Raw genomic sequence first — 27,717 nt, forward strand, 5'->3', positions numbered from 1 at the left:
ATTATCTCATTAATCCTCACAACAGACCTTTGTGATAAAGACTATTATTATCCTCACTTTTCAGTTGGGGAGGCTCAGACAAACAGAGGTTAAGTGGCTTGCCCAAGGTTACACAGTAAGTAAATGTCTGATGCCAGATCTGAACTCAGGGCTTTCTCTCCCCCTGCCCCCACTTAATAGTATTTTATTATTTTTTTCCAATTATATGTAAAGATGGTTTTCAACATTCATTTTTGTAAGATTTTGAGTTCCAAATTTTTCTTCCTCCATCCCCTCCCAACACAACAAGCAATCTGATATAGATTATACACGTACAATCATGGTAAACATATTTCCACATTAGTCATGTTGTGAAAGAAGAATCAGAACAAAAGGGGGAAAAAAAGCAAGAAAGAAAAAAACAAACAAAAAAAGGTGAAAATAGTATGCTTTTATCTGCATTCAGACTCCATAGTTCTTTCTCTGGATGTGGGTAGCATTTTTCATCATGAATCTTTTGGAATTGTCTTGGATCATTGTGTTGCTGAGAAGAGCTAAGTCTATCATAGCTTATCATTACACAATGTTGCTATTACTGTGTATGATGTTCTCCTGATTCTGCTCACTTCACTCAGCATCAGTTCATATAAATCTTTCCAGGTTTTTCTGAAATCCTTCTGCTCATTATTTCTTATAGAACAATAGTATTCCATTACATTCACATACCACAACTTGTTCAGCCATTCCCTAAATGATAGGCATCCTTTCAATTTCCAATTCTTCGCCAGCACAAAAAGAGCTGCTATAAATATTTTCATACGTGTGTGTCTTTTTCCCTTTTTTTATGATCTCTTTGGGATACAGACCTAGAAAAGGTATTACTAGATCAAAAGGTATGCACAGTTTTATAGTCTTTTGGGCATAGTTCCAAATTGCTCTCCAGAATGGTTGGATCAGTTCACAATTCCTCCAACAATGTTTTAGTGTTCCAATTTTCCTACATTTTCTCCAACACTTTTTGCTTTTCTGTCATATTTGCCAATCTGAGGTGGTCCCTCAGAGTTTGTTTTAATTTATATTTAATTTATATTTCTCTAATCAATAGTGATTTAGAGCATTTTTCATGACTATAGAAAGCTTTAATTTCTTCATCTGAAAACTGCCTGTTCATATCCTTTGACCATTTATCAATTGGGGAATGACTTGTATTTTTATAAATTTGATTCAGTTTTCCATATATTTTAGAAATGAGACCTTCATTAGAAACACTGGCTGTAAAAATTGTTTCCCAGGCTTCTGCTTTCCTTCTAATCTTGCTTGCATTGGTTTTGTTTGTACAAAACTTTTTTAATTTAATGTAATCAAATTATCCATTTTGTATGTACTTCCTAGGGTAGTCAGGTTAAACTCCTGGTGAGTATGAGCAGGCTATTACATATAACCTTAGAGTCCAACTCCTTCTTCCTCCCTTGTACAGATTTAAAAAATTGGAGGTCAGGCAGTTTAAGTGATTTGCCTAAAGTCACACAGGTAGTAAGCATCATATGTGGGATCTGAACTGAAGTCCACTGACTCAATAGTCCTTTCATGTTCCATCACACCACATTGCTAATCAGCAAAGGCAGGACCACTTGTTAGGAATGATTTTTGTTTAAGTAAGGCTTAAAGTCTCTGAAGTTATCCCTGCCCCTGAAATTCTGTGAGTTAAGTGAGTTGCCCAAAGTCAGGCAAATGGTGAGAGCCAGAGCCAGAGCCAGAGCCAGGACGCAGATCTCCTGACTTCTAGGAGCAACAGTTACCATATCTGTCAATAGTAACAATTCACAATGATTTGATGCTTTGAGGTTTACTAGAAGTGGTAGTAGCAAGGCAACAAGGTGGCATAATGGATAGAGTACCAGACTTGAGCAGAATTCATAATCCTACCCCAAGTACTTACTGTGAAACGCTGGGCAAATTATTTAACGACTTGAGCGTCACTTTTCTCTTTTGTTAAATGGGGATAATAATAGTGCCCATTTTAGAGTTGTGAGGATCAAATAATTTTTGTATATACTTTGAACACCTCAGAGTGCTGTATAAATGCCAGCCTTTATTTACAAAGGTTTCCCCACAAATATTATAATCTCTACCCCCCCCCTTTTTTTTTAAAGCCTATGAGGAAACAGAGGACTAGAGAGGTTAAGTGATTTGTCCAAGGTCATAGAACTAGTAAATACCAATCTGGCATCCAAAATCAGGTTTTCTGACCCTATAAACCAGCAGACTCTCCAGAACACTAAGCTGCTTTCCTATGTAAGTGGATATTATATTTAGAGTTGGAAGGAATCTTAGAGGTCATCTCATCAAGGTCCCTCATTTTACAGGTGAGGAAACTGAGGCCCATAGGGGTTTAAGTGAGCCTAGGTCTCCAACGTTTAGCACAGTGCTTGGAACATAGCGGACACTTAATAAATGCTTGTTGACTGACTTGAGGATGGTCTGACTCCAAAGCTATAACTCTTTCAACTGCACTATATTGACTTTTATTATGAATTGTTTTGTTTTATTTAAAGAAAAAAAAAGAAAAAGGATCCTGGGAGAGAATAAGTGATAAGGGATAGATATGGGAATCCTCTGGGCTCTTGGGCCGAAGCGTGTAAATTCAAAAGATGTAATCATTTATTACCAGCAACATCATTATCCAACGCCCCCAGAAGGGAATACTTTCTCCTCCCTCCTTTTCAGGAAGCTGCGGATTTGTCTTTAGGAGGACGTCCCCTTAATCGAGAGAGGTTGAAAGGTATAGGGATGGGAGCGGGGAGAGAACACCCGTGTGCGCTATGCATGATGGGATTTGTAGTCCGGACATGCCCGGCCTGTGGCCCTCGTCGAGTCCCGGCCGCAGGGGCCCCTGGAGAGAACTCCACTTCCCGGCATTCTCGGCGGCGGCCGTAAAGCGCGAGGGCCTACTGGCCGGGTTCCGGGACTGAATGTCAGTACCGGGCTGTGAGGCTTAGGGGGAAGGTGGTTGGCGGTTCGTCTGCGGCCACCGCCGCCGCCGTTGCCGCTTCTGCTGCCGCGGCTTTTCGGCGGCTCCCGGGATGAAGTCGTGAGGGGATACCACAGGGAGGGGGCCGCGGAGATGTTTGGCCGCTCGCGGAGCTGGGTGGGTGGGGGCCATGGGAAGTCCTCCCGCAGCATCCACTCCTTGGACCACCTGAAGTGAGTTGAGGGAGGAGGGTGGTGGCTTTTTTTTGGGGGGGGAGGAGAAGGAAAGCAGAAGCCTCCAGATTGGGGGTGGGGGAGTGAAGAGAGGGGACAGCGAGACCCTGGGTTTGGGGACCAGGCCGGCAGGTGGCTGAGGCCAGTGATCAGGACCTACATTCTGAGGCCAGGGATAGTAATGAGGGGGGAGGGTAGAAAAATGCCCCCATCATGTAGGGAGGAAGATGGGGACGAGAAGGCCGAGGGCCCGGGGTTGAAGGGCGGGCGATAGGGATGGGGTGGGGGGGGACCAGGAAGGAGAAAAAGTCTCTTGGGATGGGGGCGAGCACTTGGAAGAAGAATGCAGTTCTCCCGGGGGTGGGGTGGAGAAAAGGGGTATGGAAAAGGGGTACGAAAGAAAGGTATTGAGGGTGGGGGTGTTACCGATCTCTGAAAAGAAGACTGATCCTGGGGGCTGGTAGGGTGGGAGTGGGAAGAGTTTCTAGAGGGGAGCGCAAAATAGGAATCTCAGAAGAAAAGAAGGGCAGTGGGAGTTACGGAGGAATTTAGACAGGTGAGGAAAAATGTACGTCCTTGTCAGTCACCTCTGGTCGTTTTCTCTTGCCTGTTCAACAATGCCTACCGAATTTTGACCGACATACCGCAGAGTCCTGTTGGATGTTTTCTTGCCCTTGTTTGCATTTCGTCGTTCTCGTTCAGTTTCGGTGGACTTCTTCCCTTTGCTCAGCCTTGACAGTTTTTTGGTTTTGCATTTCTTTGGGTCTCCCAGCTCTTAGAAGTGACTGGCACATAGCAAGGGGTTAATAAATGCTTGCTGACTGGACGCAATAGATCTGAGGATCAGAAGGTGGAAGAGATCTTAGAAATTAAGTGGTCCAACCTTTATAGATGTGTCAACTGTGGTCCAGGGAAGGGAATTACTTGCCTAGTATCACTGCAGTAGCGGAGCTAGAATTTAAATCCAGACAATTCTGATTTCGGTTCTAGAGCTCTTTCTACTATGCTGAGAAGTCAGGATCGGTTAGGTGAGAAGTTAGGAACTCTTTGATTTGTGTCTGGACCAAGAGATACTGTGAAGATTCTCATTTTTTTCCTGGAAGTGTCCTAGAAAATGCTTATATTAACTGTTTAGCTTGTGTTATCAGATGCTATTTTATCACTTTATCCATCATTAATTAGATCTACCTAATCAGTGTTACAGATTAAAGGAATTGTAAAGTTGTTTGCAGTCTTGGAATACCTGTTTACAAGCTGACTGCTTGGAAATGATTCTTGCAGGACAAATGAGCACATAGACTAAAACTTAAGATTTTTGTTTTTTTAAAGTTTGCCTTCACTGAAGGAAGTATTTGGGCAGTTTGTGATTGTGGCAAAATTATTTTTCTGGATGTATCTCTTCTTCACTTTCCCACCCTGCAAATCCTAATGAGAGATGAAAAGATCTTCCTTTTAGTCAAGATTTTAGTTTTCTAAAAGGATGGGCAACTGTCTTAATTCCTAAACTGCTTCTTAACACCCTTTGTGCATAGACCTATAGAGATTGCATTGAAGCACATGAAATCAGGTGGCCATACATAATCTGAGCTGTGTGGTTGGAAAAGGTAGCAATATACAGAGAAGATGTGTAATTATTTACCAAAATACCATGATCCGTTAGTACTTGGAATAATGGCAAGGACCTGATGCTTGCTAATACAGTGTTTGTTACTTTTATTGTTACAACTATTTGGACACCACTGAAACAAAATATTCTATACATATTCAGTTTTTAATAGGAACTTTAAACTGGTTTAGCTTTTTGCTTGCCTTCCCAATTCTAGCAAAGTTTGGCATATTTAAAAGTTGATTATGATGGCTATTCTATTTTTAGGACATCATTATGTCCTTAGGACATCATTATGTGGTGTAGGGAAAAGTAAATTGTATTTTCTCCTTTGTGGACATCTCTAAGCCATGCTGCTTATACTCTGGCCTCTTTCTCCTCCCACCTGAACTTGTAATCATGACCTAGGGCTCTGACTGGAGAGCTTTTACCTTATCTTGCATATCCCAGATCCACAGTAGTACTTCCTGGCCATCTCCCAGGGAAGATTACCTTCCCCAACTCTACCCCGACCCCATCCCTCCTTTCAAGTTCTAGCTCCTCTTATGTTTTGCCTTTTATTAGAATGTGAACTCCCTAAGGGCAGGGACTGTCTTGCTTGCTTATTTTGTATCCCTAGTACTTAGCACAGTTCCTGGCACAGGAACTCATTGGGAGTCTGGAGATTTGGATTCTGGTAGCTGCCCAGCTGTTGCCTTGCTGTGTCACCTTAGATGAGTTATTTAGTATTTCTGTTCTTACTTCCACCACCTGTAAAGTGAAGGGACTGGTGTATTGGAAAGCAATTTGGAATTGTTCTAAGAAAGTGACTAAAATTTCCTTCCCTTTGATCCCAAGATCTCACCCCAGGGTATAAAAACCAAGGAGGTCAATGCCAGCAAGAAAGGTCAAATAGACATAAAAAATATTTATATCCCACTTTTGTAATAAAAAAGGAGAAACAAAGTAGATGCCTATCATTTGTGTAACGGCTACTCAAGTTGTGGGTATATGAATATTACCGGAATTAGTGGAATATTACTGTAGTATAAGTGGAATTAGTGGAATATTACTGTATTATAAGAAATGGGAGTTTGACTCTTCAGGAAGAATTTCCATGTAAACTGTAAGACATAACACACAAGACGTGATGTGTCTTTTCTATTGGCTCATGCACAATTTCAACCCCCCACAGTTATTAGTAAATGTAATGTTTAGTGATATTGTCAGCTTCCTGTTTAAATATAATTAAGGCCATTTATTTATTGGAGATATTTTTCAATAATTTTTTTAAATTGAAAAAAGAAAGAAATGATGAATATGATGACTATAAGGAGGCATGGGAAACTTACATGAACCAATAAAAAGTGAAATAAACAGAACCAGGAAAACAATATGCACAGTGACTGTGACAGTGTAAATGAAAAATAACAACAAAAAATTGAACACTGTATAATTATAATTACCAAGTTTGACTCCTAAGGAGAGATATGAGAATATACAGTATTCCCTTCTTTGCATCTATGAATATGGAATACTATACATAACATTGATGTGTTGGTTAGTTTTGTTGAACTACTTTTCGTCTCTTTTTCAAAATTTGTTATAGGGAACAGCTCTGTGATTTAGGGAGGAGGAAGGGATATCTATTGGGAAATGAAGTAACATAAAAAAATCTCAATACAATTTTTTTTTTAGTAAGGGAGGGAGATTGGACTAGATAGGTGACCTTAAAGGTCCCTTCTAGTTCTAAAATTTTTTGAATCCGATTGATCTTCTTAAAATATAGGTTTTAAGTGTTACTCCTCTATTGAGGACATATGATGATTTTTTTTTTTTGGCAAGGCAATTGGGGTTAAGTGACTTGCCCAGATGTTATGCGTCTGAGGCCAGAATTGAACTCAGGCCCTCCTGACTCCAAAGCCAGTGCTCTATCCACTTTGTCACCTAGCTGCCCCCATATGATGATCTTCTGTTGCCTACTACATCTAGTGGAAATTTGTGATGTAGTGGAAAGGACACTGAATTTAGAATCAAAAGACCTGAATTTGAATCCTGAATCACATCTAGAGTTGAAAAGTAGCTTAGAGGTCATGTAGTCCAACCCCCTCATTCTACAGGTAAGGAAACTGAAGCCAAGTGACTTGTTTGCATTTATTCTCTTTATATTTATTCTGTATTTACTTATATATGTCCATGTTGTCTCCCCCATTATAATGGAAGCTCCTTGAGAACAGGATTGTTTCATTCTTGTATTTGTATCCCCAGTGCCCAGCACAATTTTTGGCATGTAATAGGTACTTAATAAATGCTTCTTGATTGGAATTGAATGAGATTGTAAGTAGCAGAGTTGGAATTTGAACTCAGGTCCTCTGACTCCTAGTCTAGCATTTTTCTTCTGTAAAAAGCTTCCACTTATGACCTGAGTAACCTTGGGTAAATTATTTCCCCTCTCTGAGGCTCAGTTTCCTTATCTGTAAAATAGCTGGACTAGACAGTCCCTAAGGTCCCTTCTAATTCTAAAATCTTATGATCCTGTGAACCCTCTACTTAGCTTTTTAGACCCTGCATAATCTTATTCCATTCTCCCGATTCATCTGTTCCCTAACTCTTGGCTCAGTTACCTTACTCAGTGCTGTTCTTCCTGCATTAAATGTCCTCTCTGCCTAGCCATATGTTCCCCATCCTTCAATGCCTGGGTTATTTTGTAAAAATTTCTCAGTGCCTCCAACCTGTCTTGATCTTTTCCCTTTTCTTACTATGCTTTAAACTTTTCGTCTCTTCTTTACAATGAACATTTTATCATATACTCTTTTGTTCAATTTCATGTCTTATACCCCAATTAGATTCTAAATTCCTTGTGAATAGGAACAGTATTGTATTCTGTGCTATCCTACCATAGCACAGACATTCCAATCCTTATTGGCTGGTATGAGGTTATGTCACTTCAGTATATATATATACAAATGTCTTTGCTTCTGACTTTTGCTGCAAGGCTGAATCCTTCTTTGGCATGAAAATTACAGTTCTACAGACAACAGATGGATCCAGGTAGTTGTAGGCTTAGTGATGTCTCAACCCCAGTCTTGCTCACTGACCTAATTTTACATTTTTTAGGCATGAGTCATAGCGAGAAGCAGTATGTGTAAGCACTTTACTTAATTTTATATTCTAGTGTTGTCCTATGGTTTTAAATTTCTTATGGTTTCTCCATTATTTGGAAGATTATTAAATGAAGATTGCAGAGGCATGCTATTTGGAGAATGTTCTCTTCTCACCTCTCTGTACATCCAAAGTAGCACTGGCACTCTTTCTCAGGACCCACAAGGAAGTCACTGACTTTTGACAGTGACATGTATTTCTTACTTAAATACTTCATTTTCTTAGTTTGATTTGGAAAGGGGCTTGATAGGAATCAATTCTAAGCATTTATTAAGCATTTCTATGTCGGATAATCAGAATATTCAAATGGATCTGAAATCTCTCTAGATTCAAGAGTTGCTTTCAACATTACCATTCACAACCTATCAGTGATACTGTCCTTCAGGTTCTTCCAAAATTTTGCTACTGGCTGGTCCACTCAGTGTCTCAGAGGCTTCTCTTACTCCTTCCTGACAAGGAAAGGGAACTAGTATATCCTTTCCTACCAGTCATTCCTTACTCTTGCCACCTGACCAACTTCTCTTTTCTTCCTATCATGTAATTTCTTGATGATGAACTATACCATGGTCCTTCAGAGTTCTTTTTGTTGGTTATGTGCTGCAGTTTGTTTTCATCTACCATGTGCTTCTCCGTTGCCCGCTGTGTGATACTAATCTATGGTTCTCAGAGGCAGTAGTATTCCTTTTCTTGCTACCATACAGCAATACTGATAAAATATTAGTATTGAAAAGATAGGTCTTCATTTTCATGAGATGCTTGGAGTCAGTAAAATAACTTTGCTAATTTCTCAAAAGCCATTCAGCCCGCTCTCCTTTTCAATTCTGGGCCCAAATCATTGTCTATCTTGTGCTGTCTGTCCTAGATATGGATACTATAGAATAACCTTTGTAGGATGTCCATCCAAATGCATTTTGAAATCTGGGCATTCGTCAAATACTTGGTATTTCCTTGGTGCTGTGAGCCTCCCTCCCTTTGATTTGAGAGAGTAGAGGCTGGGCATCAGAGAACACCTTCAAAATCCTCCATTTAAGGAGGGTGCCCAGTGTAGCCACTTTATCATCTCCTACTCAGCTAATCTCCTGGATTGTTTTTTTTCTCCAATAACTCATCTTCCTGCAAGATTTCATCAGTTCAAACTCACCCCTTCTCAGTGCTCCTTGCCTGGGACCCTCTTATCCGCTGATTGGAGAGGGTAGAAGGTGGACATCAAAGAGCTCCTTTCAGATCATAATTTCTCATCCAGTTGCAGGTCATCATGTCACCATGGCCACTACCATTCCCTTTCCACCTTTTTAGCCTCTTTTTATGTCTTGTCTTCCCATTAGATGAGAGCTTCTTGAGGGCAGGGAATAAGGTCTTTTGGTCTTCTCTGTATCCCTAGTGCTTAGCACAGTGCTTGGCACATAGTAGGTGCTTGTTGGTGATGTTTAGTTGGTTCAGTCATGTTTGACTCTCCGTAACCCCATTTGGGGTTTTCTTGGCAAAGATACTATCGTGTTTGGTTTGTCATTTCCTGCTCCAGCTCATGTTACAGATGAGGAAACTGAGGCAAACAGGGTCATGTGAATTGCCCAGGGTCACACAGCTAGTGTCTGATATGAGATTTGAATTCAGGTCTCCCTGACTCCAGACCTGGCATCCTATTCGCTTCCTCTTCTAGCTGGCCTAGCTGGACCCAAGTAGGTACTTAATAAACGTTTATTGACTAGTTCCTGTGTGGATGGACAAGTCAAACTCCTCTGAATGATTAGCACAAGGACATCTGCAAATAGAAGCATCTGGAGGACCTCACCCAGCCCATAGGGAATACTTCCTTTACCTGGTCTCTGCCCTGGATTTCTTTCATCACAGTGGTGAATAACTTTGCTGAAGATACAACTCCCTCTTTTATGCCTCAGATTATGTTTATTATCAGAATGTCATTGAACAGGTTATCTCTGTTAGATCTTCCCAGAAATCTTGAATGATCTTGATCTATGGGCAACGCTTTGCTGGAAAAGAGCTGGAAAGGTGACATTTTTGTTGTGTAGGCTTTGCATTTGAGTCAAATGTTTTTTCATCATCAACAAACAATAAGCACAGTGGGATCTGATGTTCTCTATATCTTGCATTAATTATGAGATGGTAAAGATGTGGTCCATTGCTGAATGTTGCTTCTGAAAGCCTCCTTTTCCTCTCCTAATACCATCATCAAGGATGCCCTTGATTTGTGCATAAATGACTCTCATTAAGATTTTCTGTAGATACAGGTTAATAGTTATTGATGGGCTCTTGGTCACCTTTTTTGGGTATTAACAAGGTCCAAGATTTTTTTTTTCCTATGCTTTTGGCGTCTTTTCTTTCAGATAACTTGTGTTTTAGTCCCTTGGTATTCTCACAGTTGTATGGCCTCCGGGCTGTTTTTCTCATCTTTGGTCTTTAGATACTAGGGGTACAAAGATTTAAAAAACAAAAAAGATCCACAATCCCTGACCAAAGGGAGCTTATATTCTACTTGGTAAAGCACCCTGTATGCACATCAGTACATATACGGAATCAGATAGTAAACATTTATTAAGCACCTCCTATGTGCCAGGCACCTTGCTAAACTCTGGGGATAAAAAAGAGACAGGACAGTTCCTGTCCTCAAGGACCTCACAATCCAATGAGAGAGACAAAAAGCAAACAAATTTTTACAAACAAGCTACATACAAGAAAAATAGGCATTAGCAGGTTGGGGCGGGGATGATGTAGATTTAGGAAAGACCTCATGTGGAAGGTGGCACTTGAACTGAGCTTTGAAAAAAACTAGGGATTCTAAAAGGTGGAGGTGAGAAAGGAATGCATTCCAGGTATAGAAGACAGCCTGCGTAAAGTCAAGGAGATGGGAAATCAAATGTTCTAGGTGAGAAACAGCAAGTTACCCACTTTCACCAGACCAAAGGATGCATGAAGGGGAGAAATGTATCATAGTTCTTAAAAAGTGGGTTGTATCTAGGTAGTGAAGGACTTTAAAATGTGAATCGAAGGTGTCTATTTTATGTTAGAGGCAATGCAGAACTACTGGGGCTTCTTTAGCAGATGAGCGACAGTCATGCCTATGCTTTTACAATATCACTTTGGCAGTTGTATAGAGTATAGAATAGAGAGGGAAGAGATATGAGTCAGGGAGGCCAGTTAGGACTTTTGCAATAGGCTTAGTGAAAGATAATGAGGGCCTGAGCTATGGTGGTGGCCATCTAAGTAGAAAGAAGGGAATGGACGTAAGAGCCATTATGGAGGTAGAATTGATAAGACTTGACAACTTTTATGGATATGGTGGTTGAAGGAGAGTGTGACATCAAGGATGAGTCCAAGATTGCCAGCCTGGGTGGCTGGAAGGATAGTAGCTCCTTGAAGTAGAAAGAGAAGTTAATAAGAATGATTAGTTTAGGATAAAGGTAAAGGAGAAAGATAAGACAAGGACTTATTTTCTAACTGCCACTAGGCATTTTTATTTTTGAGATGGGGTAGGACTATTTTTTTTAAGATCCATTAAGTGTATTTAGTTGCTTTATTTATTATTCCAACCTTCTATTTGCAGACAGGATCCAAAATTATATAGTAGCAACAAAAGGAACATATAATCAGTCTTTAAATAGAAAGAAACACATTTTGGATCTGTTTAGGTTTCCACAGAAAATGCTATAGTCTAAGTTTATTAGCTTTGGAACTGAAAGGGATGTCAGAAGTCATCGGTCTAATTCCCTCATTTTACAGATTAGGAAATTGAGGCCTGTGGAGGCTAAATGACTTGCCAAAGGTCACATAAGGAAATATTAGAGACAGAATTTGAACTCAGATCCCCTGACTCCAGAGACAGTGATCTTTCCACTATATGCTGTTTATCTAGTGCTTTAGTGTCTCCATGTCTAAAATGGGTCTTGTAATCCAGTTTGCCTTGGTTACTTTATAACTTATGTAACTCTCTTAAAACAGAGTTACTAGGTATGTTTTCGTGCCGTCCTTAGTTATATGTAAATAATCCTTTAATGTATTATTAGAAGTTGTAGATTTTTTAGTAGGTTTCTGTTTTTTGGGGTCTTTGGTTCTAGGCTCTAGAAATCTGTTGATATAAAACAGCTGCTATTTGATCAAGTTTGATTTTGAAACTTTACATTTCTGTGAAGTTTGTGTTTGGTTAAGATGTAATTAATACTTATATTTGAAGTACAATTAGTGATAGTTGTTTATTAAGCTTATACTATATGCCAGATGGTATTCTAGGCACTGGCGATTCAATGACAAATTGCACAAATTCCAGCCCTCAAGGAGCTCACATTCTGTTGGGAGAGACAACATGTATATATGTAAGTAGATAGAAAATATATACAAAACAAATATGAAATTATTTTGGAGGAGTAGGCACTGGCAATTGTAGGGATCAATAAAGGCTTCATGTTGAATAAAGGTTCTTACCTTTTTTGTATCATGAACCCACCTTGGGAGTTTAGTGAACCTTTCTCAGAATAATGTATTAAATTTTTTTTCAGTCTTCAAAAGTCCCTTCTTTTCTTCCTCTTGCCTCTCCCATCTTCTGTTGAGAAAGCATGAATTACAAACCCCCTGTTCCAAACATGTATAGTCTAGCATTGACCATACCCCCCAAGAAAGAATCTCAGTCTGCATTCTGAATCAATTACCTCTCTATAAAGAGGTGGGTACCATATTTCATAATGAATCCTTTGAAACCGTAGTTGGTCATTTCTTTGATCAGACTTCCCAGGTCTTTCAAAATTGTTTTTCTTTATAGTATGGTAGATATTGCATCCATTGTTCTCCTGGCTCTGCTCACTTCACTTTGCACCATTTCATACAGGTTTTGCTTTCCAAAAGTTCCTTCAGCAGTACCTATTTTGTACCTATTTTCTCACAGCCCCTCCAGCATGTCATTTTGCTTTGTGGTCAACCTTGGAAATCTGAGAAGTGTGAGGTGGTACCTCAGAGTTGTTTTCATTTGCATTTCTCTAATTATTTAATTTAGAGCATTTTTTTTCATGTGGTTATTGATAGCTTAGATTTCTTCCTCTGACGAAAAATGCCTGTTCGTATCCTTTGACCATTTATAAATTGGTCTCTTATTCTAATAAATTTGAATCAGACATGTATATATATATATATATATATATATATATATATATATACACACACATATATATATATGTATATATATATACATATATATATGTATATATATGTATAAAAGATATACCCACATATATGTGAGGTTTCTCTTTATAAGAGAAATATGCTGCAAATTTTCCCCCCCTTTTACCCTTCTAATTTTTTTGCATGGGTTCTGATTGTGAAAAACTTTTAACAGTTCATGCAGAACATTATTTTTATTTTCTTATTTTTAAAATCAGTTTTTATTGATATCTTCTGTTTCTCACATCATCATAGTTTTCCCAGGTATTCTTCCTTTCTCATCCTGAGAGCTATTCTGTGTAACAAGTAGCCTTTTTTTAGAGAGAAAAAAAATCACAACTAATCATATATTGAAATATATTGAAATGATCATAAATTGAAATCATATATTGAAAAATTCCCAAAATGTATGTAATGTATAACATCTGTGGACCTTCTAGCTCCACAAAGGAATGAATTGGGAGTGTCCTCTAATACCTCTTTATTTGAATCCTGCTCTATCTTTACAATTTTGTTATATTTACTTTTTGATTTTTTGGTATCTAGTTATTTCCATTTCCATTTTTGTAGTTATTATGTATATTGTTTTCTTGGCTCTGTCTACTTTGCATTAGTTCATACAGATCTTTCTGTGCTTCTCTGTATTTATCACATACATTATTTTTGACATCACAGTAACATTCAATTACATTAATGTGCCACAGTTTATTTAGTCATTCCCCAATTGATGGGCATCTACTTTGCTTCCAATTCTTAGTTATCAAAGAATGCTGCTATAAATATTTTGGAGTATGCATGGGAACTTTCTTATTGATGACTTTCTTGGGGTATAAATGTTTTAATCACTTTATTTGCATAATTCCAAATTGCTTTCCAAAATGGTTGTACCACTCACAGGTCCAGCAACAATGTATATCAGTGTGCCTATCATTCCATAACCTCTCCCATAACATTGATTATTGCCAATTTTTTGGTCATTTTTGCCAGTAATCAGAGTGTAAGTTGAAATCCCAGGCTCATTTTGATTTGCCTTTTCTTTCACAGGGGTTGTAAATACCTTACAATTCTTCTTTTGAGAACTGTTTGTTCATAACCTTTGACCACTTACCTATTGGGGAATGGCTACTAGTCTTATACATATTTATTAATCATTGATATATCATGGACCCTTCCCTAACAGTATCCCTGATTATTCAGCCCACCTCTGTTCTATACCCTCCTCTGGTTACCTTTTTTCCTCATTTTCCTGAAAATATCCCCCCTGGGTCCATGATCTCCCACTCCCCTCAGATGCCAGTTGCCCCCAGGATTTTCAGTTCCCTCCCTCCTGAGGTAAGACTGTAGGCTTTGCAAATACCAAATCCCCCAGGTCATACTCAGTACAAGGTCCTCTCTCTCTCTTAACGGACCATCTCTCTTCATCTGTAGGAGTATTCATCATTCAACCCCCTCCCATTAACAAAATAAAGCCTCCTTCCTTTCCCCTCCTTGACAGTCCTTTTTCTCCTCATCCATTCTCCCGTAGGTTCTTCTTTTTCTGCGACCACAGAGGTCACTTGACCTTCCTCCTACTCACTGATAGCCCTTGATTTGATTCTGGCATATTATACATTTCTCTCTATCCTCCTGTTCCCTTCCCTCCCTCCCCCTTCATATACCTTCCTATTTTGTAATGTGGTCTCAAGAAAGAACGTTGATTCACCTGTAGGCATGGTTGTGGCCAAGTTCTGCCCTTAATGCCCCAGGGCCACCTCTTCACTGTTACCTCTTTGTGTCCATTTAGAAAAAACATTTCTTACCGGTTTCTCTGCTGTCACTCTGTTGTCCTTGGCTGCTGCATTTATTTGCTCCTCCTCTATCTATTGTTTGGGGTTTGAAAGGCAAATAGTCTCTTTAATTCTGGTTTTCTTTCTAAAAATGTTTCAAGCAGCAATTAATTATTGAATGTCCATCTTTTTTCACGTATGGTTAAACTCAGATTTGCAGGATAGGCCACCTTGGACTGCATCCTGAGTTTTGCTTTTCAGAAAGAACACAGTATTCCATTCTCTCCTATGTTTTATGGTGGGTGCAGAATAGTCTGGCATTTTCCAAATTTCTTTTCCTTTGTATTTGAAGGTCTTTCTCCTGCTCACTTGCAGAACTTATTTGTTTCTGAATTTAATTTTAATTGTTAAATGTAGCTACTATGTGTCGTTGAGTTTGTTGTCTTGGTTTTGTTTGTTATTTTCTTGGAGATGATCTGTGAATTCTTGCAATTAGTATTTCATTTTCTATGTTCAGGATTTCTGAGCAGTTCTATTCTATTATTTCCTGCATTATGATGTTAAGGTTTTTTATCCTGTTGTGTTTTTCTGGGAGACCTATATCTCTAGGTTACCTCTGTATATCCTGTCTTCTAGATTAGTATTTTTGCTTGCATAATGAGCATGTTTTCTGTTAACATTATTGTTTTTTGTTTCTCTTCCTCTAAAATATCTTTCTTTTTTTTATATTTGAATTCCCAATCTGTTGTTTTCTCTTTTGTTTCTTTGATGAGACTTGCTATTGCAGATTCCAGTTTTTCTATTTTGTTTATTGTTTTTGAATGCAGGCCATAAATTCTGCTCTCATAATTCTCATTTCTCTTTTGAACCATTCAGGAACAGTGTGTTGTGTGGGTCCATGTTTTCCTTATTTTCACAGGGTGCTCTGTCTCATCAGGTACTAGATCATTTCCTTTCATTTTATAGTATTCATAGATGCCTGAACGCATTTACTAGATCTGGAAGTGATATTTCCTTATGTTTGTTATGGGAGACTTATCTTCTCTCTGAGTTCATGTGCTAGGTAACTGATGACAAAGATGTATTTGCCTCAACCCAGAAATTAAAGAGGTAAAAACCTAGGTTTAATTATTGTGCTCAAGCATAGGGTTCAAGCCTCAGAGATAACCTAAACCACCATTAGGATTTTGACAAGACTTCTTTTAGGAAAAATTATATCGGAGTGATGGAGGAATAATTCATTTACATGTTACAATAAAAGTTAAAGAAAAGATAGCTACATTAATTCCATACTTCCTTCAATGTAACAAAAGCTGGACAAATTTAGTTAAACACAGTCATAATCTCATACATCCCCTAAGGAAACAAACATCATCAAACAAACGATCTAAGTCAGGGGTACAAATTAAACTACAGTTAGAGGGTTCACAAACAAGCTAATTGAAGGGAAAGATTTACATGTCACTAAGATAACCAAGAAGACTGGGCCTGCAGGGAAATCCTTCCTTGATCTGTTAGCCTGGGAAACTAACAAATAACTAAATACTTTGGCTGCCCTTTGGCTTCTATCTGAGAAATGTCGAACAGTCGTCCTTTATTTCGTAAGTCAGATTTTGGTCAGGTAAGGTCAGTATTATGACAGACTTTTAGTTAACCAAAATTTGCAGGATGAATCACTTAGAGTCCTGAATAATAAAAGGAAATAAAAAAGGCACATAACATGTTGTTAATGTTTTTCCTTTTGATGCTTATGTTTAAGGCCTTTGAGTATAATTTTTCCATAGATCTTTAGTAATTTCAGTCTCCCTCTCTCCTGCCCCCATTTTTCTTTTTTCAGTTTCTGGATCTTAAAGCATCTCAGCCCCCTCCCATGGAGTTCACAGTTCACCAGCAGAGGTCTCTGTCCCACATGACTTATGTGTGGTCAGAACTGGTCCCAGCTGGTTTTGCTCTTTTCCTCAGGCTTAGTGCAATGCTGCACCCCCCCAGTACACACATACTCACACACAGATGGTCCTGTCCCTCCTCAGTTCCTTAGTTCCCTGGCCTGTCACCAGCAGCTCTTGCACTGCTGTTGTCATCTGGGGTTATCCAAGGTGGCAGTCCTCCATTCACCAGTCAATTTGCTGATGCTATGAGGTTGTCAGCTCCCTGCAGCAGTACTTCAGGATTGTCCACAGTGGCTGTTGAGGACTTTGCAAGGCTGGTAGTGCTAAGGTTGTGACAAACTTCCACAGCCTGGAACTGGAGTCTCCGCAGCACTGGAAAGGAGGGTACACTAGGGTGTGGGGGTGAGTTTTGTTTTAAGCCCATGTGTCCTTGGATCTGTTAGTGACTAGAGGTAACCTAGGAGGTGAGAGAGAGCTGCTGAGTGAGCCCAGGATCAGAGAGCTTCAATTCATGAGTTTTTTGTTTTTAACTTTATTTTGGATTCTGCATGTCCTAGACCGTGGACCATGGAGAGCTGAAGTTGCTTTATCTTTGGTGCATAATTTCTGTTTTGGAGGAGCTTGAGAGGGCCTGGGGATCAGAGAAAATGTCTAGTACTCCATCTTGTTGCTCATGGGAAATAACATTGTTTTTAAATGCATGAAATAAAATGCATAAGCTTACAAAGGAAACCAATTATACTGAAAAACAGTTATTGTAATTTTTTTTTAAAGTTCATATGATGGAAAATTATGAACTTCTGATATAGAAAGTGGTAAGCTGAATTTTGGAGGAAACAAGGGATTCAAAGGGGCAGAGGTGAGAAGGGGAGTGCATTTCAGGTATGGATTGTGGGATAGCCAGTGCAAAGGTGCACATTGTGTGTGAAGAACAGTTGTCTTGGCTAGACTGCAGCATGGCAGAAGGGGAGTAATGTTGGAAGGGAGCAGCAAGATTGGAAAGATATCGTGGCTTCACACCATCTTATGCTATGGCAATAACTTGCTGGTTGGTTTTCTTGCCTCAAGTCTTACCCTGCTCCAGGTCATCCTCCATTCACCAGTCAGTTTGGTCAACCTGAAGAGCAAGTTTCCCTGTCATCTTCCTGGGACTCTCCCTCTGTGTCTCTGCTTCCTGGTTTTCCTGGCTTCTTTCAAGGCTCAACTAAAGTCCCACCTTCTTCAAGAAACCTTTCCAGATCCCCCTTAAAGTTAGGGCCTTCCCTTTGTTGATTATTTCCAAATAATCCTGTAATTATCTTGTTCATAATTGTTTGCAAGCTGTCTCTCCTTGAGAGCAGTGGTTGTCTTTTGCTTCTTTGTATTTTCAGTGCTTAATGCATTGCCTGGCACTTGGTAGATCCTTAATATATGCTAGTAGACTCCTACTTGATCTACATTATGTTAAAAAATCAGTTAGAGTGCTTTATAGTTTAAAGATAATAGAGAACTATTGACATTTGAGTAAGGGAAGAATGAGACCTGTGCTTTTAGGAAAATTACTTTAGCAGTGTTTTTGTGTGTATATATGTGTGTTTGTTCTATTTTAATAGAATAGAATGTTACATGCTGGTATTTGGTGTTGTGGGTTTCCTTCAGGATGAGAAAGTTCTCCCAACTTTTAACATAGTATTTAGTTCAGTTTACTTACTGGATGGAAAACTCCTAAAACACATTAATACTGACTAATAAAATTTTCCAGTTTTTGTTGAATTTGTACAATTTTTCTTTTACTGACTTAAATTTGTAAACTTGAAGGAAAGTAATCCCTTTTAAAAATTCGCTGTTGTGTGTGTAGTCAAAAACTCTCTTCATAGACACATATATTACATTTAACCTAGTGCTTTGGAGTTAGATGTGACCGATTGAATGCTCCTTTATATTGTCTTGCCTCTCCACTAATGGGGAAAAAACCAGAAGGCCAGTTAATTGAAGGAACAATTTGATTGATATAGGCAACTACATAGTCTTCAGCCTGTTGATCTGGACCACATTTGCTATTAAGTTGAAGTACTGAATGACTGTTTATTAAACTTTTCTGTAGCAACTTTTATTGTTTCTTTATGGAGGATGCTTTCAAAGTAGAATTTTTGATCAACTCAACTCCAGAGTTTATTAGTATATATTTTTGTGATCCTTGCATTTGAATTTTATGCATAGTACTGAAGCTTCCAGACTTGGAGAAATAGCCAAAGTTTGCTTTGATATATTCAACATGATTAACCTTTATTCTTATCTTAGACAAAAAATGTCACAAATTTGGATCTTGAATTCTAAATTTTATAGTTTTACTATAAAGTGTGGGTGTCTCAAGTGTTGGATTTTCATGTTTTCTGATGTTGGAATAGATATAATTAATGTTAATAGTGGAGCCAAAAGTACCTGGTATCAGGAGTAAAGCTTTGGCTAGTATTGATTTTAGATAATGAAATTGATTTTAGTTTTACAGGAAAAAAATCTCCCAGATTTAAGGTCACTTAACAGAGTGTTTCGAAGTAAAACTTAGTAGTAAGTACCCTCTCCAAATAAATCCTTTTTTTCCCCCCATTCATTCAACTGTAGGTAGATATAAAATGCCTGTTCTTACATGTGCTGTCTTTTTTCTAGTTGTAGATTTCTGCTATCATTGTGTGATATTAATGTCTAACACAGATGATTAACTTTCAGGCCCCTCTGCTGAAATAATTAATATGGCTCTTTTAGGTTTGTCATTCTAGAAAGCAGTGTTGAAAGATTTTTAAGTAGTGTATGTAACCTGTAAGGAGTGCTTAAACTATATGTATTTGGAATTCAACCTCAATTACCTTTATTCCCATAGTGATAGTGAGTGCCAGAAAAGAAGTTAGTATAAAAAAAAGTTTTGTTTTTTTTCCCACTGTAAGGTCTGCCTTCTTAAATCAACAGAAATTCAAAATAGGTTTTAGGAAATTTCAACAGAAGAAATCAATGTCTTCTAGAAAGGAAATCAGATGCTTTGACATTGGCATTTGCTACTTTAGCTGAATATTCTTTTGGTTTTTGATTCCAATTGTTTGAGCCACAGCTTCAAAACTCCTAGGAATGCAGTAGTGATGTTTCTGATGACCAAGGGCCATACTCTGTGCATTTTCTTTTTTCAAGTTTTAAACTAGGCCTTTCTTCATTGTTCTCTGAAGTATTTTCATTGCAAAATTATGACAATAATTGTTCTGGCTACTTTTTAACTGAGACTATTCATGCAAAGGGGAGAATTTTAAGTATCTGAGAAATAAACTGATTTTTCTACAGTACTTTACCAAATTCTGATCTCCTCCTTGAAGTTTTTTAGCCACAGTGGTCTATATTGATCTTTCCCCTTTCTAAATTCTTGTACTGCTTTATTGCCTGTTCCATTTTGGATTATTTTTTCCACAGTTATTTCTTTCCTTTCATATGTCCTTACTTCCCCAATAAGAATGTCAGCTCCTTGGGGACAGAAACTGTTTCATCAACTTCTTTTTTTATCCCCTACCCAGTACTAATAGCATCGGGCATCTAGCAATCATTTAATACATATTTGTGGAATTAAAATGTGTATTAGTATTTTAAATCTGGATGAGAACATCCCCCCTAAATTTGGAGAAATCATTATTGTTTAGGGAATAAGCAACTTATGAAGAAAACAGACAAACTGAGAAATTTTTCTCTTGAACATTACATCTAAAAGTTTAAAATGTATATGACATAGTTGTAGATAGAGGATAGTTGTGAAATTATGAGTATATTATTTTATGGTACAATGAAATTCAAATGTGATTCACAAAGTGGTTAAAATGGATAAACTTTTTATATGTGGTCTGAGGTACTTTCCTGAGAGAGACAGTATGAGGTAGTAGTGAGTTCAGCCCCAGTTCTAGATCTGTGGTTCTATTGATCCTCTGCGGGATCATTTACGCAGAGGTAGAATTGTAGTTATATTTTATAGACTTCAATATTTCAAGGCTACATAGTTCGATAAGCATGGATATTCCCTCACCAATACAATCCTCCTTTGCCATACTAGGCAGTCTACGTGAACTGATGTAGGCTTGATATTTATCAGCTGGTAGGCAGCCTTCTGGGGATACACCTTCCCAGTCTTAGGTGGGTGGGTCAGTGACCAATTCTGCTTTTTAAGGTGTTCTCCTCTTCATTGGCTTTTTGGACCTCTTTTGCCATTTGGCCTAGTCTATTTTTTAAGGTGTTATTTTCTTCATTGTTTTTTTTTTGGGTCTCCTTTTTTACCTAACAATTGATTCATTTTTCATGGGTTTTCTTGCATCACTCTTATTTCTTTTCCCAGTTTTTCCTCTACCTCTGTTGCTTGATTTTCAAAATCTTTTTTTGAGCTCTTCCATTGCCTGAGACCAATTCATATTTTTCTTGGAGGCTTTGGATGTAGGAGCTTTGACTTTATTGTCTTCTTCTGAGTATATGTTTTGATCTTTCTCGGCACCAAAGTAAATTTCTATAGTCAGAGTTTTTTTCTGTTGTTTACCCATTTTCCCAGCCTGTTACTTGACTTTTTAACTCTTTGTTAAGGTAAGGCTCTGCTTCCATGGTGGAGGGTGAACTGTCCCACGCTTTAGGGGTTTTGTGCAGTTGTTTTCAGAGATAGTTCTAGGGACCTCTAAGTTTTCAGTTCTTAAGGGTGGTATGATATAAGGAGATGTGTTTATTATTCTGCTGGCCTGTGCTTTTGTCTGTGAGTGTCCACAAGCACTCTTTTCTGCCCTTAAACTGTGAGGAGGGTACCCTCTTCACTGCTGCTGTAAGCTCTTTTATTACTAGTGCCCCTCCTCACCCCAGGACTGCCACCTAGGACTGTGACCCAGATCCAAGTATGGGCAAAGCAACAGAGTCCCTACTTGAAAATGTTCCAGCTTGCAGGTATACCTACCAGAGTTTGTGCTCCACTGGTATAACCTTGGAGGACCAAGCATTACCTTCATGCCACAAAGAAGCATCAGAGTAGGATTTTTCTAGAGGATTTCTATTTTAGGAAGTTCCAAACCATAAGTTCTTATTTCACTGACAATGAGGATGACAATATCTGGGGCTGCTCATGAATCATCATCGCCCCTAGTGTGGTTTTCAGTTCAGACGACACAGCAACCAGGAACATTACAGTGATCTGAAGAATGCTCTGGAAAAGTTGTTATTTATAGTTAGAATCCAGTGGAATAAACTGTGCCATTACTACTTGGCCAAACTTCTAATGCTTATGTTAACCAGGCTGAGGTTTAGCAGAAAGGAGCTCATTGGACATAGAATTAGAAAATTTAGGTTAGACCTTTGGCTCTGAGGACCAGTATGACTTTGTGCAGGTTACTTAACTCTTCTGAGTCTCACTTTCCTTACTTGCAAATTTAGCGGGTTGGGCTGGTGAATCCCTAACCAAGGTCACTTCCATCATCTCCTGAGATTTTTATTCCATGCTTAGTGAGGAATTGTGTTTAATGTAGATAGGCAGGTATAGCAAAGCCATCTGAAACACACAACTTGGTGGTATTATTGTTGGAATAATATTATTATAGCTAAACCAGATTTTGATTTCTTTTGTCCTTTTCCTTCTAGATATTTGTATCATGTTTTGACCAAAAACACCACAGTAACAGAACAGAATCGCAACTTACTTGTGGAGACTATACGTTCCATCACGGAGATTCTTATTTGGGGGGATCAGAATGACAGCTCTGTATTCGAGTAAGAAGTTCGGCTTTTTTCTTTCTTTGGAATATTCCTCAAAATTGACACCATACATTGTTCTTAGGGACATCAGGATTTAGGCCTAGATTTTCTTTGCGTGTTCGTATGGCTCATGTCATTGTTACTACAATATAAAGGATTAGCATGTTAATTAAAAAAGAACATATTAAAGATTTAAAGCTGTAGCCTTCAGAAATCTTGATGTAATAATGGATGATGTATTCCCTAAATGATATCTAATGATCTTTCTGAAAGTGTGAGAAAATCTTCTTCCACTTAGATTTAAAATGAAACAATTTGAATGCCATCTTTAAGAGAAATAAGAGTATTCTGAAAAATTCTGTATGCTTATCCAGCTCGGTTAAATGAGAAAGGCAAAATTGCTGTTGGAAGATCCTAATCTATACCCCTTTAAAATGTTGCCAGTTTGATGGTGCTGTTAGGTGCCAAGAGAAAAATATGATAGATTCAGAAGAACCAAATTTCTTTTGGTCTGCATTGGAAAGGGTTTTTAAAGAGAACTTGGAAAAGGTTATCCTTGATGTCTGGCTGGTGGAAAGATTGTTTAGGAAAGGATTATAACAACTGTGTCCATTTTCTATAACTGACTTTGCTAAATTTTCTCATCTTAAAAGAATCCAAATTTGAAAATAAACAAATAATGGTTTACATAGTCTGAAGAGAAGTGAAAACATAGGCTTCTTGACTTTCTGTTGATGTCTCAGTAAACAAATATTCAGATAATTCTAGATCAATTGAAAAACATTTCTAATCAATTTTCAAACCTGAAAATTATACCTAAAGATCAGTCACTAACTCTGAATTTTGCCAACAACTGTAGTCTAAAGCTGCAGTTTTCAAAAGATGTCAGGAACATAGGAAAAGTCTTAGCACAGACAGATACTAAAGTAAAATATTAAGGAGATGAATTTAAGTGGAAAGTAGTATTTATTGGTTTTATAATTGTAAATGACTTCACACTCGTATAGCAGGTGAAGTACATTTCCTATGCTGCCAAGTTCTACTTCAGTGCTTCTTAGAATAGATGATTTGTTTCTATGTCCTTTGTGGTGAGCTAGAAGGGATGCATTTTATTGAATTTATTAGCACCTGTTCCTTAGATGCTCATTACTGCAAAACTGAAGAGCTTTTCAAATGTCATTCATCTCTTATGCGGGAAGACATTTTTCTTCATTTTGAACATGTGAATCATAATCATCTACTGTGTTCTGTGAAGTATGCATGATTTGAATAGTGTAAGTATGAAAAATGAATCACTAACTCTCTAATTATATCCTAGCTTTTTCCTGGAGAAGAATATGTTTGTTTTCTTCTTGAACATCCTGCGTCAGAAATCTGGTCGTTATGTCTGTGTTCAGCTGCTACAAACCTTGAACATCCTTTTTGAAAATATCAGTCATGAGACCTCACTTTGTAAGACTGCTTTTTTTTTTAACCATTTGATTCTATTTGCTGAGCTATTTACATCTGGGGCTTGCAATTCAAAATAGATCATCTTTTTAAGTTAAGCAAATAAGACAACTGTTTGGCCAGGGAAATTACAGGGGTGCTAAAAGCCATTCATTACTTCTGAATGATTATTTTGCATTCTATTATTTGCATTCAATATCTATCTGAAACCTTCAGTAGTAAGGATGTTGACTAGTAAATTCTATATGAATGTGAGCTGAGTCCCCAGCTCACAAATGAATTGTGTTACAAAATACAAAGTTGACTGCAAAAGTGATCAAGGGGATGGTAGTACCATCAGGAGAGAAAGGGAAGTTGGGTGGAGACGTATGTTTTGGGAGAAAGGCATCCTCAGTTTGAGGTACCAACAGGGTATCCAATTATATTTGCCCAGCCAGCAATTTGGAATGTCGGACTGGAGCTCAGGAAAGAAGTTGGAACTGGCTAAATACATGTGTATGCTTTATCTTCATAGAGGTGTTAACCTTTGTAATGGGAATAGATTCAATCATCAAGGAAGGAAGAACCTACCTTTCTCCCACCAAGCACCAGCTTTCAAAACTGTATCTTGGTCAAGAGTATTTTTTTTTGGGGGGGGGTTCATTATTAACACTGCAATGATCTTTTCTGTTAGTTTTCAATAGAAAGAAATTTTAGCTAGATTATCAGTTAAATAGACTTGGCAGCCATCTTTGACTTTTCTGTTTCCCTGGCCCTCTGAATCCAGTCAGTTATCAAGTCTTGTCTGTGTCTCCTCAGTCTTTTGCATGTGTTCCCTTCTTTTCATGCATACTGTCAGTACCTTAATTTAACTCCTTCATTACTTCTTGGCTGGGCTATGAAGACAGCTTCCTGACTGATATCCCTCTGAGCTGCCAGTTAATCTTTTAAAATCAAGGGCTCATCATGTTGTTCCCATACTCTGAAACTTTTAGCAGCTTCTTTCCCTATAGGATAGAATATATAAACCTTAGCTTGTCATTCAAGGTCTGGCTTCAAGGAAGCTCCATAGTGGGAAATAATGTCCTGATGTAATTGATAAGAATAGAGAGAGCAAGAAGCAGGAAGGAGGGGAGTAAAGAGGAGGGGAGTGTGTGTGTGTGTGTGTGTGTGTGTGTGTGTGTGTGTGTGTGTGTGTGTGTGTGAAAAAGAAATAGTTCAGTTTTTTCTACCTCAGACAATGTGTGATGAAAGACAAGAAAAATACCTGGTATGTCTCCTTATCCTTCTGAGAAAGAAGTAAATGAGGTAATTGGTAAAGAATCAGAATCTTAGAATTATAAACTGTTTAGTCAAACCCTTTCATGAACAAAAATCCCCCTACAACATATCTGACAAGTGGTCACTCAGACTTTGCTTGAAGGCCCCTCCTGAAATGGAGAGAGATGTGACGGTATCTTATGCTAGCCACAGCTTGTCTGGAATGCCTCAGAGTAGGCAGTGTCTCTGTCAGTAATTTTGTATGAATGGGACAGTCTCAAGTTGATTAATTTTAATTTCTTCATTTTGCTCTTGGTTTTGAGAGATCAAATAGCCTGCTTGACCATCAGCCTTGCCCAAAACATTACAAATGTTTTGGATGGCCTGGGGAATATTAGGGTCGGTAGGGAGCTGGATCTTTTTACAAATGTACCAATTTAGGTTCACAGATAATTAGTAATAACCTTTTGAAAACACCATTTGTGAGGACAGATAAGGATCAACATGTAAGTTGCTAAAAAAATTTCCTTTGTTTCACTTCATTCTTATCAGTTATATTAATAGTTTTTGCTTACCTGGCTCCTTCTTCTCTTTGGAGAAGGGGGCACAGTCTAACCAGATGGCATTGGTAACCATGAGAAGTCATTTAACATCTCTAAACTGTATTTTTCTTACCTCTAAAATGAAGATAAAATGTTAGTTAGATATCTGTGTTGGGAATCCTCAAATAAAAAATATACTTGCTTGATCTTCTTGGTATTTCACCACCTAACTTTTATTAATTTGCTTCTCTTTACAAGTTCAATGCTCGACATTGGGAGAGATTTCAAGATAAATAAAACAGTTCCTACCCGTAATGGTGTTTATAATCTAGTTGAGGGGAGGTACGGTTCATACACAAATAACTACAATACAGAATAGACCATGATGATGGTTAAGAGAGTTATAGACAAAGTGCTTTGCATTGGAAAGCACTGGATGTGTATGGGAAATGATGAGTAATCCACTTATTCAAATTGGGACTTTATATATGTAAAGTTTATAGGATTTAGCACAATATTAAGACATTTTAAAAAGGGATATGTTGGGGCAGGTAGGTGGTGCAGTGGATAGAGCACCGGCTCTGAAGTCAGGAGGACCTGAGTTTCAAATATGGCCTCAGACCAAACACGATACTTCCTAGCTATGTGACCTTGGGCAAGTCACTTAACCCCAGTTGCCTTAAAAAAAAAAAAAGGATATGTCTGTTATAGCTGAGAAAGTGAAGAATGTTATTCACCACAACTTGAAAATTTGGTATTCATTTGTAATTTCATATTTGTGAAAATGCCAGTGTATCCTTACAACTATATATTCCCACTGCTTCCCCTCCTCTCTTTCCCCCAGTAAAGTTTTATTTTTTCATTGTAGTTGCTTCTTTGGTTTTGGTGGAAGGCATTCAGATTTGTTAGGGGGAAAAAAAAAGAAAAAAAGAAAAAGAAAAAAAAAGAATTTGTTAGGGGATTGTCCTTGAATAAGTTCTGAATAGTAGGACCTAAGAAATTAAATTGTTTAAAATGTTAAAATGTTCACTTGCTCTATACCTAAAGTGGAGATCCTTAATCAGTACTTTCATGGTAATCTAATTTATCTACTTGTTTCTGAATATCCATTTAATGTGATAGTTTCCAATGTGAATTAACATGTAGCTTTTGGTTTTTTTGTCCCCAGATTATTTACTCTCTAATAACTATGTAAATTCTATCATTGTCCATAAATTTGACTTTTCTGATGAGGAGATTATGGCATATTATATATCATTCTTAAAAACACTTTCATTAAAACTCAACAATCACACCGTTCATTTCTTTTACAATGAGGTAAGTAGTAGCTATTGAAACAATTTTTTCAAAGCTAAATTATGAATATATATGGCTTCAGCCTATGTAGTATCATTTCTAGATATGTATCTATTTAAGCAAGTATAAGTATGCCATCTAAGTAGTCTGCAGTGGTTCACCATGGCACAGGTAATCTAAAAGTAATCCAATAAGTAATCAAAAAGTAATTTTTATTTTTATTTGGTTTGGAAATATTTGATTTTTTATTTTAATGTAAAGATCAGTTTGGATTCCTTGAACACATTCCGATTGATTGTGAGAAGTACCCAAAAATATATTAGATGACAGTGAAAAAGCCTTCTTGGGATTTAAAATTTGCTAGGGATTAACCACAAAGTAAATTATGCCAAGTAAGGGTAATTTGAAGATCAGACTGTTATAGTCTCTGAAAACATGTAGAAATGAAAGTGTGACATCTTGAGCATTATTTTTCCCCTTCCTATTAGTGTAGAGTGGGTTCATATAAATATAGATTGTAATGGACAGAATCTTTTCTATATATACATGTAGTACCTGGATATGTGAAGCTATGGAGGTAGAACATAGCTTATTACAAAGCTTATAATGGGGCCAGAGAACTGGCATGCACAGGTTCTCTGTAGATCTCTCTGGTTCTCACAGGTTTAAAGTAAATCACTTTATTCTCAAATGTAATGTTAGGAATATCATTT

At 37.9% G+C, this 27,717-nt stretch overlaps 1 protein-coding gene across 4 annotated transcripts in view; it reads left to right on the forward strand.

Moving 5' to 3' along the window:
- Nucleotides 1-2,936: 2,936 nt before the first annotated feature.
- CLEC16A (C-type lectin domain containing 16A) overlaps nt 2,937-27,717 on the forward strand; it is a 219,587-nt gene continuing 194,806 nt past the window's right edge. For 2 of the 4 annotated variants that reach the window (XM_020972508.2, XM_020972507.2), the window contains exons 1-4: nt 2,938-3,183; nt 22,365-22,493; nt 23,797-23,930; nt 26,877-27,025. In XM_020972508.2, coding sequence (XP_020828167.1) covers nt 3,104-3,183; nt 22,365-22,493; nt 23,797-23,930; nt 26,877-27,025 — 492 coding nt within the window. In that variant the 5' untranslated portion in view covers nt 2,938-3,103. Of the gene's footprint in view, nt 3,184-22,364; nt 22,494-23,796; nt 23,931-26,876; nt 27,026-27,717 lie in introns of all 4 variants that reach the window. The other 2 variants (XM_020972509.2, XM_020972506.2) reach the window with 2 other exon arrangements.

This window comes from Phascolarctos cinereus, unplaced genomic scaffold (genome assembly GCF_003287225.1).
Source record: "Phascolarctos cinereus isolate Bilbo 61053 unplaced genomic scaffold, phaCin_HiC Scaffold_4;HRSCAF=312, whole genome shotgun sequence".
Lineage (NCBI taxonomy): Eukaryota > Metazoa > Chordata > Mammalia > Diprotodontia > Phascolarctidae > Phascolarctos > Phascolarctos cinereus.